Source organism: Bos indicus x Bos taurus, chromosome 1 (assembly GCF_003369695.1).
Source record: "Bos indicus x Bos taurus breed Angus x Brahman F1 hybrid chromosome 1, Bos_hybrid_MaternalHap_v2.0, whole genome shotgun sequence".
In the NCBI taxonomy this organism is placed as follows: Eukaryota; Metazoa; Chordata; class Mammalia; order Artiodactyla; family Bovidae; genus Bos; species Bos indicus x Bos taurus.
In genome coordinates this window covers 152,108,376-152,121,714 of record NC_040076.1, presented here as the reverse complement: position 1 = coordinate 152,121,714, position 13,339 = coordinate 152,108,376, and the positions used below count along the sequence as shown (strand labels likewise).

Sequence of the window (13,339 nt, the reverse complement as noted above, 5' to 3'; positions counted from 1 at the left end):
GCTCTCCTCCAGGGGATCTTCCCAACCCAGGGATTGAACACGTGTCTCTAGTGTCTCCTGCACTGGGAGGCAGGTTCTTTACCACTGGCACCACCTGGGAAGCCCCTGTGTGTAATAGGTAGTTCACACATTCTTCCTCTCCTTTCCTGGGATTACTTTCAAATATATTTACCTATTAACTACCTTGCTCAGTTTTCTCTGCCTTTGTGTATTTTTGCTCTAGTCCCGTGCTAAATCCTTTAAGATTGTTGGTTGGTGGGGTGTGGCTTGACCAGGGATTGAACCTGAGCCCTTGACAGTGAAAGCACAGAGCCCTAACCACTGGACCTCCGTTATATATCACTGAGGAATATGTTTTCCCAGAGCATCTATCAGTAAAGAATAGAGTAAGGAGGGGCAAAAAGTGAGCATCACTTGTGTTTGTTTCTTTACCTAGCTCTCAAACTGAATATGTTTTCTGTCAGTCCTGGTAGCTTAGCTTCGCTTATTCTTGATGTACTACAGATAGTTGGGGCAGCAACTTGGATCATAGATTCTTAACTTAGGTTGTGATCAATGGTGATTGATTCTTATCCTCCATTTCCAGCAGCTCTATCAAAAATAATGAAGGTGCTTGTTTGGTCTCTCATGCAGCGTCCTTAGCTTGTTCTTCTGTAGCATGAAGGGAGATTCTCCTGAGGATGACCTCTCGATCATCGAAAGGATGTTAGATAGGGATTCTGGGACGCAGACAGTGGAGAGAATGGGTCAGAAGGACATGTGCATCAGTATGACTTAGATGACTTCGTAGCTTTCCCAAGAATTGAAGAAGCTTCACCTGACACCCTTCATTTGGCACAGATTTCACTGTATTTGGTAGAAATTCTTCATACTGTTGTCTGTGATTGTAACTATTTGCTTCTTCTATTGAAGGTGGTGTTTCCTCCCCTTCTCTTTTATATTTTGGCCAGTTAGGTTTGTTTTGCTTTTTCTGAGTAAAACTACTTACTCCCTTTAACCTGCAGTCCAGAATAAATTCACTAGAAATCAAATATTTATACATGATGCATCTTCAAGATTTGTGGATGAGGGGTATAACTTCGACATGTTATATGTAATCAAACAAGTGTATTCATCTGTAGAATCTATATTAACACTAGAGCTTAGTAGAATTAATTTTACGATTATTATTGAATGGGATGAAGTAATAGGAAGCAGTGAGTGTACTCTCAAGTACTATATTAAATTTACCTTTTTCATGTATGATCGCATTATACCGCTCTTATCTCTAAAGGTATTATTATCAGTAAAGGAAACTAAAGCTTTTAGGAACAGTTAGAACCAGACATGGAACAAAAGACTGGTTCCAAATTGGGAAAGGAGTATGTCAAGGCTGTATATTGTCACCCTGCTTATTTAACTTCTATGCAGAGTACATCATGAGAAACGCTGGGCTGGATGAGCACAAGCTGGAATCAAGATTCCTGGGAGAAATATCAATAACCTCAGATATGCAGATATGACCACCCTTATGGCAGAAAGTGAAGAACTAAAAAGCTTCTTGATGAAAGTGAAAGAGGAGAGTGAAAAAGTTGGCTTAAAACTCAACATTCAAAAAATTAAGATCATGGCATTTAGTCCCATCACTTCATGGCAAATAGATGGGGAGACAGTGGAAACAGTGACAGACTTGAGTATTTCCTTGGGCTCCAAAATCACTGCAAATGGTGACTGCAGCCATGAAATTGAAAGATGCTTGCTCCTTGGAAGAAAAGCTATGACCAACCTAGACAGCATATTAAAAGGCCAAGACATTACTTTGCCAACAAGATCTGTCTAGTCAAAGCTATGGTTTCTTCAGTAGTCATGTATGGATATGAGAGTTGGACCATGAATAGAGCTGAGTGTCGAAGAATTGATGCTTTTGAACTGTGGTTTTGGAGAAGACTCTTGAGAGTCCCTTGGACTGCAAGGAGATCAAACCAGTCCATCCTAAAGGAAATCAGTCCTGAATATTCATTGGAAGGATTGATGCTGAAGCTGAAACTCCAATACTTTGACCACCTGATGCAAAGAACTGACTCATTTGAAAAGACCCTGATGCTGGGAAGGATTGAAAGCAGCAGGAGAAGGGGACAACAGAGGATGAGATGGTTGGATGGCATCACCGACTCGATGAACATGAATGTGAGCGAGCTCCAGGAGTTGGTGATGGACAGGGAAGCCTGGCGTGCTGCAGTCCATGGGGTCGCAAAGAATTGGACATGACTGAGCGACTGAACTGAACTGCACTGAAAGCATTTAGAGATGCAATAACTGGCTGAAAATAATATTGCTAATAATAGCTAGAGCCAGCTTTCAGACCCAGGCTGTGTGACTACAGGGTTTATATTCTTAACTCTGCTACAATCTGAACCACTTTTCCTCTCCTCTACACTCTACCCACCCCCATCTACTTAGCATGTAGTAGAATTTGTGTAGGCAGTGACTTGAAGAACTTCTGTTTTAAGAACTTAATTTTTTGATATCCTTCTATAGATAATTTTATTGGGAGCTATTCATTTAATGCTCGTATTTTTGAAACCATCCCCAAGAAAAAGAAATGCAAAATGGTTGTCTGAAGAGGCCTTCCAAATAGCTGAGAAAAGAAGAGAAGTGAAAGGCAATTTAAAGGAAAAATATACCCATTTGAATGTAGAGTTCCAGAGAATAGCAAGGAGAGATAAGAAAGCCTTCCTAAGAAAACAATGTGAAGAAATAGAGGAAAACAATAGAATGAGAAAAACTAGAGATCTCTTCAAGAAAGCTAGAGATACCTAGGGAACATCTCATGCAAAGATGGGCACAAGTAAGCCCAGAAATGGTAGGGACCTAACAGAAGCTGAGGATATTAAGAAGAGGTGGCAAGAATACACAGAGGAACCATACAAAAATGATCTTCATGACTCAGATAGCCACCATGGTGTGATCACTCAACTAGAGCCAGTCATCCTAGAATGTGGGCCTTAGGAAGCATCCTGTGAACAGAGCTAGTGGAGGTGATGGAATTCCAGCTGAGCTCTTTCAGTTCCTGAAAGATGACCCTGTGAAAGTGCTGCACTCAATATGCCAGCAAATTTGGAAAACTCAGCAGTGGCCACAGGACTGGAAAAGGTCACTTTTCATTCCAGTCTCAAAGAAAGGCAATGCCAAAGAATTTTTAAACTACCGCACAATTGCACTCATTTCACATGCTAGCAAAGTAATGCTCAAAATCCTCCAAGCTAGATTTCAACAGTATGTGAACTGAGAACTCCCAGATGTTCAAGCTGTATTTAGAAAAGGCAGAAGAAACCAGAGATCAAATTGCCAACATCTGTTGGATCATCAAAAAAGCAAGAGAATTCCAGAAAAACACCTACTTCTGCTTTATTAACTATGCTAAAGCCTTGTGGATCACAACAAACTGTGAAAAATTCTTGAAAGATGGGAATAACAGAGCACTTTACCTGCCTCCTGAGAAACATGTATGCAGGTAAAGAAGCAACAGTTAGAACCGGATATGGAACAAAGGACTGGTTCAAAATTGGAAAAGGAGTCCATCAGTGCTGTATACTTTCACCCTGTTTATTTAACTTCTATGCAGAGTACATTGTGCGAAATGCCATGCTGGATGAAGCTAAAGCTGGAATCAAGAATGCGGGGAGAAATATCAGTAACCTCAGATGTGCAGATGACACCACCCTAATGGTAGAAAGCAAAGAGGAGCTAAAGAGCCTCTTGATGAAGGTGAAAGAGGAGAATGAAAAAGCTGGCTTAAAACTCAACTTTCAACAAAGGAAGATCATGGCATCTGGTCCCATCACTTCACGGCAAATAGATGGGGAAACAATGGAAACAGTGACATTTTATTTTCTTGAAAGTTATTCAGTTACGTCTGACCCCTTGGACTATGCAGTCCATGGAATTCTCCAGGCCAGGATACTGGAGTGGATAGCTATTCCCTTCTCCAGGGGATCTTTCTAACTCAGGGATTGAAGCCAGGACTCCTGCGTTGCAGGCAGAGTCTTTACCAGCTGAGCCACAAGAGAAGCCCAAGAATATTGGAGTGGGTAGCCTCTCCTTTCTCCATCGGGCTTCTTGACCCAGGAATCAGGGTCTTCTGCTTTGTAGGCAAATTCTTTACCAACTGAGCTGTCAGGGCAGCCCCTTAGTGTCAGTAACGCCCTCCTAAATGGTGTAGTGCACCATTGGGGCGGTGGGGTGGGGATGGTCCAGCGTCACGGGGAAAGTGGGAGTGCACTCGCCTTTTGCTCATTCTACTCCCAACCTCAAAACAGAGTCTGAAGCTTTGACCCTGGCTTTGGTAGTCAGCCAAAGGAAAGCATTATTTCCAGTTTGGGAAGAGTGCTAAACTACTTGGCTCCTGGCCCAGCTCACTGGGTATGGACTGTCTCCTCTGTGGCTTAGGAGCAAAGAAGAAAGCTATGCTCTGCAAGCAGGAGTTTTAGAAAATTATTAGTGAGACTGTGATTATTACAGACACATAGGAAAAGAGAAATAATTTTAATAGTATCAACTCTCAAGTTCTTTGCCTAGATCAGAAGTTGATAACCTTATGTGAGGGGTCATCCAGGCAGTGGCAGCTACTCATCTTGACTCCTGTAAGGTGGTAAAACTACAAAATAGGTGGCTGGCAACCTGTGGGCTGAACTTGAAGAACCCTGACATTGATTATAGTGATACTGCCTTATTAATGTAGGGTAGGGTATTTAATAAGCATGAAATAATTTATTCTGAATATTTCAAAATAAAATAGAATATCATCACTGGAAATGGATCGTAGAGATCATTTGCCATAGCCCTTATTTTACCCATTGTAGTATTCTTACCTGGAAAATTCTATGGACAGAGGAACCTGGCGGGCTATAGTCCATATGATCGCAAGGAGTCAGACAAGACTGAGCAATTAATACTTTCACTTATTTTACCGGTAACAGGTTCAGAAATCAAAGAATTGGCAGATCTTGGTGAGCGAACAGATCAGGGAGAAAGCAGATGAATTAGTCTTCTTGCAGAGAAGACCTGAGAGACCTAGAGTCAATTGGGACACTGGTGATTTGAATGCCTGAGTTCACAGAACTCACTTTGCAGAAACAGGTGCTCCCTATGTTATTTTAACCTGGGGTCCAGCCTGGGGCCTAGCCAGTCCATCCTAAGGGAGATCAGTCCAGGGTGTTCAATTGGTAGGACTGATGTTGAAGCTAAAACTCCAATACTTTGGCCACCTGATGCCAAGAGCTGACTCATTTGAAAAGACCCTGATCCTGGGAAAGATTGAGGGCAGGAGGAGAAGGGGACGACAGAGGATGAGATGGTTGGATGGCATCACCGACTCGATGGACATGGGTTTGGGTGAACTCTGGGAGTTGGTAATGCACAGGGAGGCTTGGCGTGCTGTGGTTCATGGGGTCGCAAAGAGTCGGACACGACTGAGTGACTGAACTGAACTGACTAGCCTCCCTAGAGAGAGACAGAGACGTGTGCGTGTGTGATGTGGTTATGTACACACATACACACACACACACACACACACAGGGAGATTACATTTCATAAAATGAAGCTCCAGGGGTAATGAGGCGCAGCCCCAGGTCACAGCCTGCTGATTACAGGGCCATTATTAGATCACAGGTCTTCCCCCTGGGCCCCTCCGTCCACAACCCGCCTGTCTCCTCGACCTGTGCAGATCTCTCGGGCTGCACTGCTGGCAAGAGCCCATAATAGACTGATGTAGGTGAACCACATATTTTATTTTTTAAAATTAATTTGTTTTATCTCCAAATGAGGTAGATATTTATCTAATTCTGAAAGGACTCTTACCTTAAGTATCTTTAAAAAGCTGTTGTTTCTGAGTGTATTTTATATGTATGAATTAGTAAAAGGAAAGATTGGTGAAAGGAAGATTATGTGGGTTTTTCCGTCTAATATAACTGTGCTACCAAGTCTAATCACATCTCTAAAAAGGTAAATCCAAATTCAGATATTTTATGTGGCATAGGTTCTGGCCGCTTATTTTTCTTAAAGGAAAGCTCAGCTGATCTAGGGAAGAGGGGATTCTAGTAAGGACTACGTTTGATTTATGCAGTTGAGCATAGCCTTGGGTTTAGGGAGGTATGTTCCTGGTGCTCAGGAGGCTTTCTGTGGGTGTCGGTTTGCAGTGGTTGTAGGCGATGCCTCCTCAGAGTGCTGTCTGGTCTTGTTTCCGAGCCGTGCCTCTCCTACCACACAGCCTCCCAGTAGCCTGATTTCAGCAGTTGAGACAGTGCTGCTGTGTTCTGTTCTGTTCTATTTTAGTGATTGGGAAATAGTAAAGAAAGGAATCTTTTCTTAGTGACTTACGGTCATCCTTTTACATCACAGATACTATGTACTCTGCCAGGTAGAGAGCCTGTGACGGAGCCCCCAGAGCTGTTACCTTTGGTTTCATTTCTCTGTAGGAAGACTGTTCTGTATTATAAGTGGATAGGATTTCCTTCTCTTTCCCTCCCTTCTCCCTCCCCCTCCTCGCCTCCTCCCCTCCCCGCTTCACGCCTCTTCCCTTCCTTCTCCTGCTCCCTCTCCCTCCTCTCTCCGTCTCTTTTGCCTGTCTTCATCTTCTCTGTGGCTAGTCTTCAGCTGTTGGATTAGTTGCTTTACTTTGGAAATGTCTTTTCCATTACTGGAATAACTTTGTAATTTGTTATATGAATATGTAATTTTGGCGCTCTGTGTGTGGATGGACGTCTGGTTGCCTTCAGAGAGCTCACAGGAGATGACTTCTGGTAGCCTGGACGTCTGATGTGCCCTGCCATGTTTATTACTCTAAAGCCACTTTTCATTGTGCATCCAACTGCTGCTCTTATAATGCTCATTGCCATGTTTGTCTGTTAATATATAAAGCACGTGCTAATTAACCCATGTGGGCAGGGGAATTTGTTGTATTATGCCCTTAGAGGTAGCCCAATCATTTCTCACATACTTGACCTTTAATTTCCAAGGGATTAAAATATCTAATTAGTGTTATTAAAATAAATATGATTTAATGGAATATAAGTGTCTTCTGAGAAAGGCTATGATCAGATGTCTAAAATTACATTGTGTTGATCTTCCTGAAGTATCTTTAGAATCTTCAAAAAGAGCAAGCCAAATCCATCAGGTTGTCTACTAGTTGCTGATGGCAGCATGATGTGTCCTCATTAAGCCACTAGTGGATTATTTGTTACAACCACTCATGTTTTTGATAAAATTAACTTTGACTTTGTTATTAAAAGAGACAGATGATTTAATTAATTACTGTAACTTAAAATGGAAGAATGAAGCCAGCAGGACTTTTTACTTTGGACTGCCAAGTGCACCATAAAAATTAGATTTTCTTCGTTCACTCGTCTTATCTGATAACCCATTTCCAAAAGAAAGACTATTTTTACCTTCGTCCTACTTTGCAACTTTTTTCTTTGTACTTGAAGCCAAATTCTTGAAGTGTTTTTTATTTCCTCATCAGTAAATTTCACTTTCTAAATATATAGTATTTCTGTTTCATTTCCAAATTAAAATGGACACACCTTTAAAGGCACACATTTCAGCGCAGCTGCTTTTGCACCCTCGTTTCCCTCACGTCATCCAGTCCTCAGCGTCCCCACTGCCGATACAGATAGGCAGCCACCATTTTTGATGGCTTAGCTTTCCTCCAGGGTTTCCTTTTGTAAACATAGATGTTTAACTCTTCCTTTTTCAGGTAAAAGCAAAGAACATTATTTATACAGTTCTTATTGCTGTTTCCACTTTTCTTTTCTCAGATCTTTATCAGCACACAGAGGTCGTCCTCATTGTGACAGCTACTCTCTGTTTCCTTGTCAGTTAATACCTAGGGTCAGACTCATGACCCTTTCCATTTGTGGAGACTCAAAAACATCTTCAGCCCTCTAGAAAGTCTCTGCCTCTGTCTTTCCAGGGTATTTGTGTCTTCTGAGTGTCTGTGTCACTACCCTTCAGGCATAAAATGCCAGGACCTGCCCTTCTCCTGTGCACATAAATACAAAATCATAGAAAGAGGCGCGGGGACTATAGAGAACCAAGCGGTGAGTGGGGAGAAGGAAGCCGCCCCTCCACGGGCTACGCCTTCAGGTGCTTGTGTTCTTACCCAGAACAAACACTGGCTCAGTTGTGCTCAGGAAAGTCTGTTTTCACCATTTTGGCCTCCAAAGAACTTGGCTGGTAGTTGTTCTGATGTTTATTACATGGATATACACACTGTGTCTGGCTGTTTTATTTTTGCTGACTCCCCTTCTTTCTCCCACAGCCTTAAGCAGTCTTGAAAGCTCTCCTGCTGGTTCAGGATTCTTTTAAGTGTCCTGCTGGTTGGCCCTGCCCACACAGAGTTCAGCTTCAGCTGCTGCATTTGTGGATGACTTCCTACAGCTGCCTTTCATTCATTTTCTTTCGCAGGCAGGCTTGTAAAAATCTACCTCTACTATTTGTGCCCTGTGTGTACTAGATAGAGTGGTTATATGTCAGTTTATTTATTTTTTGCTGCACTGCACAGCATGTGAGATCTTAGTTCCCCGGGCAGACATGGAACTGTGCCCTCTGCGGTGGAAACACAGAGTGCTAACCACTGGGCCGCCAGGGAACTCCCCTCATTAATCTCTGTAACAGGGTATTAGGAGATCTGTCTTATAGCTGAAAATGTAGGTTCAGAGGGATCACAAAACTCGTTAGGGCTGTAATTTAGAGTCACTACACTTGATTATTACCTAGAAGCTCACACTCAACTAGTTAGGGACCTATAGCTAGAGGTTATTCAGGCTGTAACTTGGAGTCACTGCACTTGATTGTTACCTGGAATCTCACACTCAAAACATAGAATGTAAACATTAGGACCTTAGGATGTCTGAATTCTATCCTCGGTTCTGCTGCAGTTGATGGCATTGAGCCGCTTCCTTGTACCAGTGTTTGATCATCTGGGAAGTCTGGGGGCTGGACTAGGTACCTAAAGCCTCTTTTCACGAGCTAGTTATGATTCTAGATGTAAATCTAGGCTTGCTTGTCATGCTGGGCCTGTCACTAGGTCCTCTGCACTCCTGAGAGCCAAGGCTGTTTCTGCTTAGAGTGATCCCGTGGTGTGCCACTTCTGTTTTGTAGGGATTTAAGCACCAAGTCAGCAGATTTTACGTAGGTGATAAATCCTGCCCCCCCACATTATGTAACACACTTGTCTTACTAAATGGTATTTCCATTCTATTAAAGAAAATTTGTGTCTGTTGACTTAATTTTTAAGCAAAATACATAGTTGATTTGTTTTAATGATTACTTCTTCAGAACTTCAGGTATAACCTGGAAAGACATGTGGGTTGGTTCATTTATTTCTTATTTTTTTCCCCCTAAGTTTAAAGCCATTGTATCCATTTATAAAATAACTATAGTATTAGAGCATTTTAAATAATCACTGGAGAACTATTTTGATATTATTGCATTATAACATGATACATTCATTAGTAAAGAAATGTAATGAATGGTCTTATATTTATATTAGTAAATAATATAATGAATATTTTATGTTTATATTTTATATATTTATAAAATTATATAAATTAATATATGTTTGTAAATATTTTATCTTGATATAATTGTATAAACTATATATAATTATATATTTATAAATTTATATTAGTAAAGAAGACTCTGTCATGATATGCATTTTATGTCTGAATATTCTTATTTATTTAAGTATCAGGTTTTTAACACACATTCTACAGTGGGGTCTGATTTTCACTTTGGATATGCTCTGTATAAAGGTGGCTTTTCTAGCCTACATATAAAATGATATTTCTTTGATTTTTAATAAAAAGAGCTAATACCTTACTGGATATCAATTAAAAAAATAGTTTTGTTTTGTAATTTAAGGATAATTTATTAGCAGAAAGTAAAAAAAATGAAGTACTACATTTTCAATTGTTGTTTATCCAATTTGGACTGTATATAGTTATTTATTTTAAATTATTTTATGCAAAATATTTCACTTAATTTTTTTCTTCTTGTTGCAGGAGCTAGAGTTAATGCCAAAGACAGCAAATGGTTGACACCTTTACACAGGGCAGTTGCATCTTGTAGTGAGGTATGAGATTTCTCTTGGTAAATACATTGTATGTGAAATCATTACGCAGGCCTGCCTGTGAGCCCATGTGCAGATCCTGTATTTTCAAAAACGGAACAAGCCACTGAAACTACCTAGACTGATCACTTCACTTTGCAGTTTGCACAAACCAAGCTAATTGTCCCATGTTCCTTCTGTGACTAAGACCTCTTGGAGAGTCTGAAGTGGCAGAGAATGCAAAGCTCTCTTTTTGTACTTCCTACAGGACAGCAGTTATCTTTCTGTCTTAGACATCCCTCATCAAGGCTCTTCTCTGCTGACTGGCTCACAGTAGCCTGATAGACTTGTTTCAGAGGTGCTACTGGTTGTGATCAGGAAATAATCTCTGCAGTGTGTAATGATTAAATGAAATATTGTTTAGGTAAACTGTAAAATTCATTTTGGAAACATTACTAGTTCTCCTGTGTTGCCAGTTCTAAATATAATTTTAAAATATGTTAAGTGTCTTATGAAGAAGAACAGTTCCTTCTTATTTATAATCCTGTGCTTTGTTTGATCTTCAAGATAACTGACATTTTGTGAGAATTCATTTTTATATTTGTCATTATCTTCTAACCCTCATAAAATCCTTGAAGAATAAAAATATTCTGAAGAAACTGTGTAGTTAACAATTTGCTAGAAACCAGTCAGCTATTGGGTAGCAAAGATGATAACGAATATCTGGACCCTCTTTTTTTCTGTCATTTTATTGCCTTTCTGAAATGGATTGTGTGTGTGTGTTACAAATGCATTGTGCCCAGAGCACACCTTTTACCCATCTTAATGTATTTGATTCTTGTTGAAAACATTTTTTTAAATAATTTAAAGTATAAAAGGGTGTGATGGTGTAAAGTAGTATTTTCTTCAGTTACTGAGATTGTGAGAGATGGAGAGGGTTGCTCCTGCTCCTTCTCCCCATCATGGGACCAGGTCCTTCTTAAGTCTGCTCATTCTCCGTACTAATCGCAAACTACATCTTGAACACAAAGCAAGAGCTGGGCAGGTGAAGAGGAGCGGAGGACAAAGTGACTGGAAAGGACTGTGAATGCTGTGCTGTGACAGAGGCGGTCTGTTGGCCATAAGCCTTCGGGTTGGGAGATGGAGGGGGAGGGAACAGGGGTCTTGGTGGCTACAACTTATGAACTGTGGGGCCTGGGCTGGGGGAGACTGGCTTCCGGTATCACCTGCCACGTTCTAGCTGGGTGATCTTAGGCAAATCTGGGAATTCTGGAAACTAAGACATATTAACCAAAATACTTTGAACTCTGAAATTCATGGTAATATTATTGAGATTGTGGCTAGCCCTCTTGTAAAGAAGTTTCTTTAGATAATGCAATTAAGGAAGATAAGCGTTACCATCATTGCAACTTTTTGGTAAGTTAATCATATTTGCCTGTTTTTTTGGCATGACTCTTAGGAATGTGACTTAAATTTAGTGGAGTTTTACCAGATTAAATTATCAGGAAGAGCACTTCGTATATTTGTAGAGATACCAGGCCAAAAATTCTTAAAATAATTAACGTTAGAGGCAGATTGCAGGTTCCACCCAGAGACCTAACTGCTAATTTTTTAAAATTATGTATGTAGCTTGAACTTAAAGGGCAAGCTGTGGGTTAGAAAGCTAATCCTAATAAGTTTAAGCTTTTCAACCTAAAATTAAGTTTAGTCTTTCACAGAAGTTAACTCTTCATGGACGGTGGATGTCTTAAGGGTTAATTTCCTCCCTGAACTTGGGTTGAGAAAGACTGCTTCCAGTGAAGTACCCCCCATTCCAGCTCTCCGTCCGTGACACACCTGCTCGTGTTGCCTGGCTGCCTCCTTTTGGTTTGTGACTGTCGTTCCTCAAGTGTCACATACAGTTCAGCTCTCTGTAAATGCATTCTGTATTCTGAATAGATCAATTTCTGAATGCTAGGGGTGTGTGTGTATTTATTTATTTATTAAAAGCCACATCACACTGGATCCTCCAAAGGATATGCATTTATTGTTTTTTAACATAACCCCAAGAATTATCATTTTAGTTCTGTCAAGATAACTGAGTTTAAAATAGATCACCATGTGAAGTATTAGTGGTTCACCCAAACATTGCATTTATTTGCAAATGGGTTAGCCCTTCTTTTTGCTGTGCCTGACCCCAAGCTATGAATAAATACTCTTCAGGTATTATTTAAACTTTTGTTATCACCCCATCCCCATATTTCATAATCATATGTAAATCAACGTCCTAGGGTATAACTTGTGTGTTTGAAGTCAAGGCCACCTGCAACATTTCTTACACATATGTACACATATGTACCTCTGGTGGTAGTTTAGTTGCTAAGTCATGTCTGACTCTTGTGACCCCATGGACTGTAGCCTGCCAGGCTCCTCTGTCCATGGGATTCTCCAGGCAAGAATACTGGAGCGGGTTGCCATTTCCTTCTCCAGAAGATCTTCTCAACCCAGGAATCGAACCCAGGTCTCCTGCATTGCAGGCAGATTCTTTACCAACCGAGCTATGAGGGAAACCCATATTATGTACCCTCTAATAATGGGGAAATTAAGATCAAGGTTATTCTGGTAATTTTGCCATTAGTAAAACCATGTATATCCTACATAGTTATCCCTACACGTTTTTTCCTGAATGCTTATAATGTGTTGATAATCTAGAATTTTACAAGGGTTTGACATCAGGCTCATTGGTTTGCAATTTCCAGAAATTTACCCTTGTTTAATTTTTGTTTTTGATGTCTCCTGTCCTTTGTTCTTTGAAAGTGTTACTCATTGGTGTCCCACTCTTTGCGACCCCATGGACTATGTAGCCCACCAGGCTCCTCCATCCATGGAATTTTCCAGGCAAGAGTACTGGAGTGGGTTGCCCTTCCCTTCTCCAGGGGATCTTCCAAACCCAAGGATCGAACCCTCAGGTCTCCTGCATTACAGGTAGATTATTTACCGTCTGAGCCACCAGGGAAGCCAGTTTTCTCCAAATTTTCGAAGGTCACTGCTGCTGTGATATGACACTGGCCTATATTATTCTGAGTTGTAATGTAGATATGTCAATATTAGCTCACCTGCCATAACAGAATACCACAAATTGGGTGGCTTAAGCAACAGAAATGCATCGTCTCAGTCTGGAGGCTAAACATTCAGAGGAAGGTTCAACGGGGTCAGTTTCAATAAGGCCTCTCCTCCTGGCCTGTGATGCCTGCCTTCTTGCTGTGTCCTCAT

At 40.8% G+C, this 13,339-nt stretch overlaps 1 protein-coding gene across 3 annotated transcripts in view; it reads left to right on the top strand.

Annotated features, from left to right (window-relative positions):
* Positions 1-13,339, top strand: part of ANKRD28 (ankyrin repeat domain 28) — a 217,960-nt gene that overhangs the window by 140,256 nt on the left and 64,365 nt on the right. For all 3 annotated transcript variants that reach the window (XM_027549361.1, XM_027549374.1, XM_027549368.1), the window contains one exon: positions 10,041-10,111. In XM_027549361.1, coding sequence (XP_027405162.1) covers positions 10,041-10,111 — 71 coding nt within the window. The remainder of the gene's footprint in view (positions 1-10,040; positions 10,112-13,339) is intronic.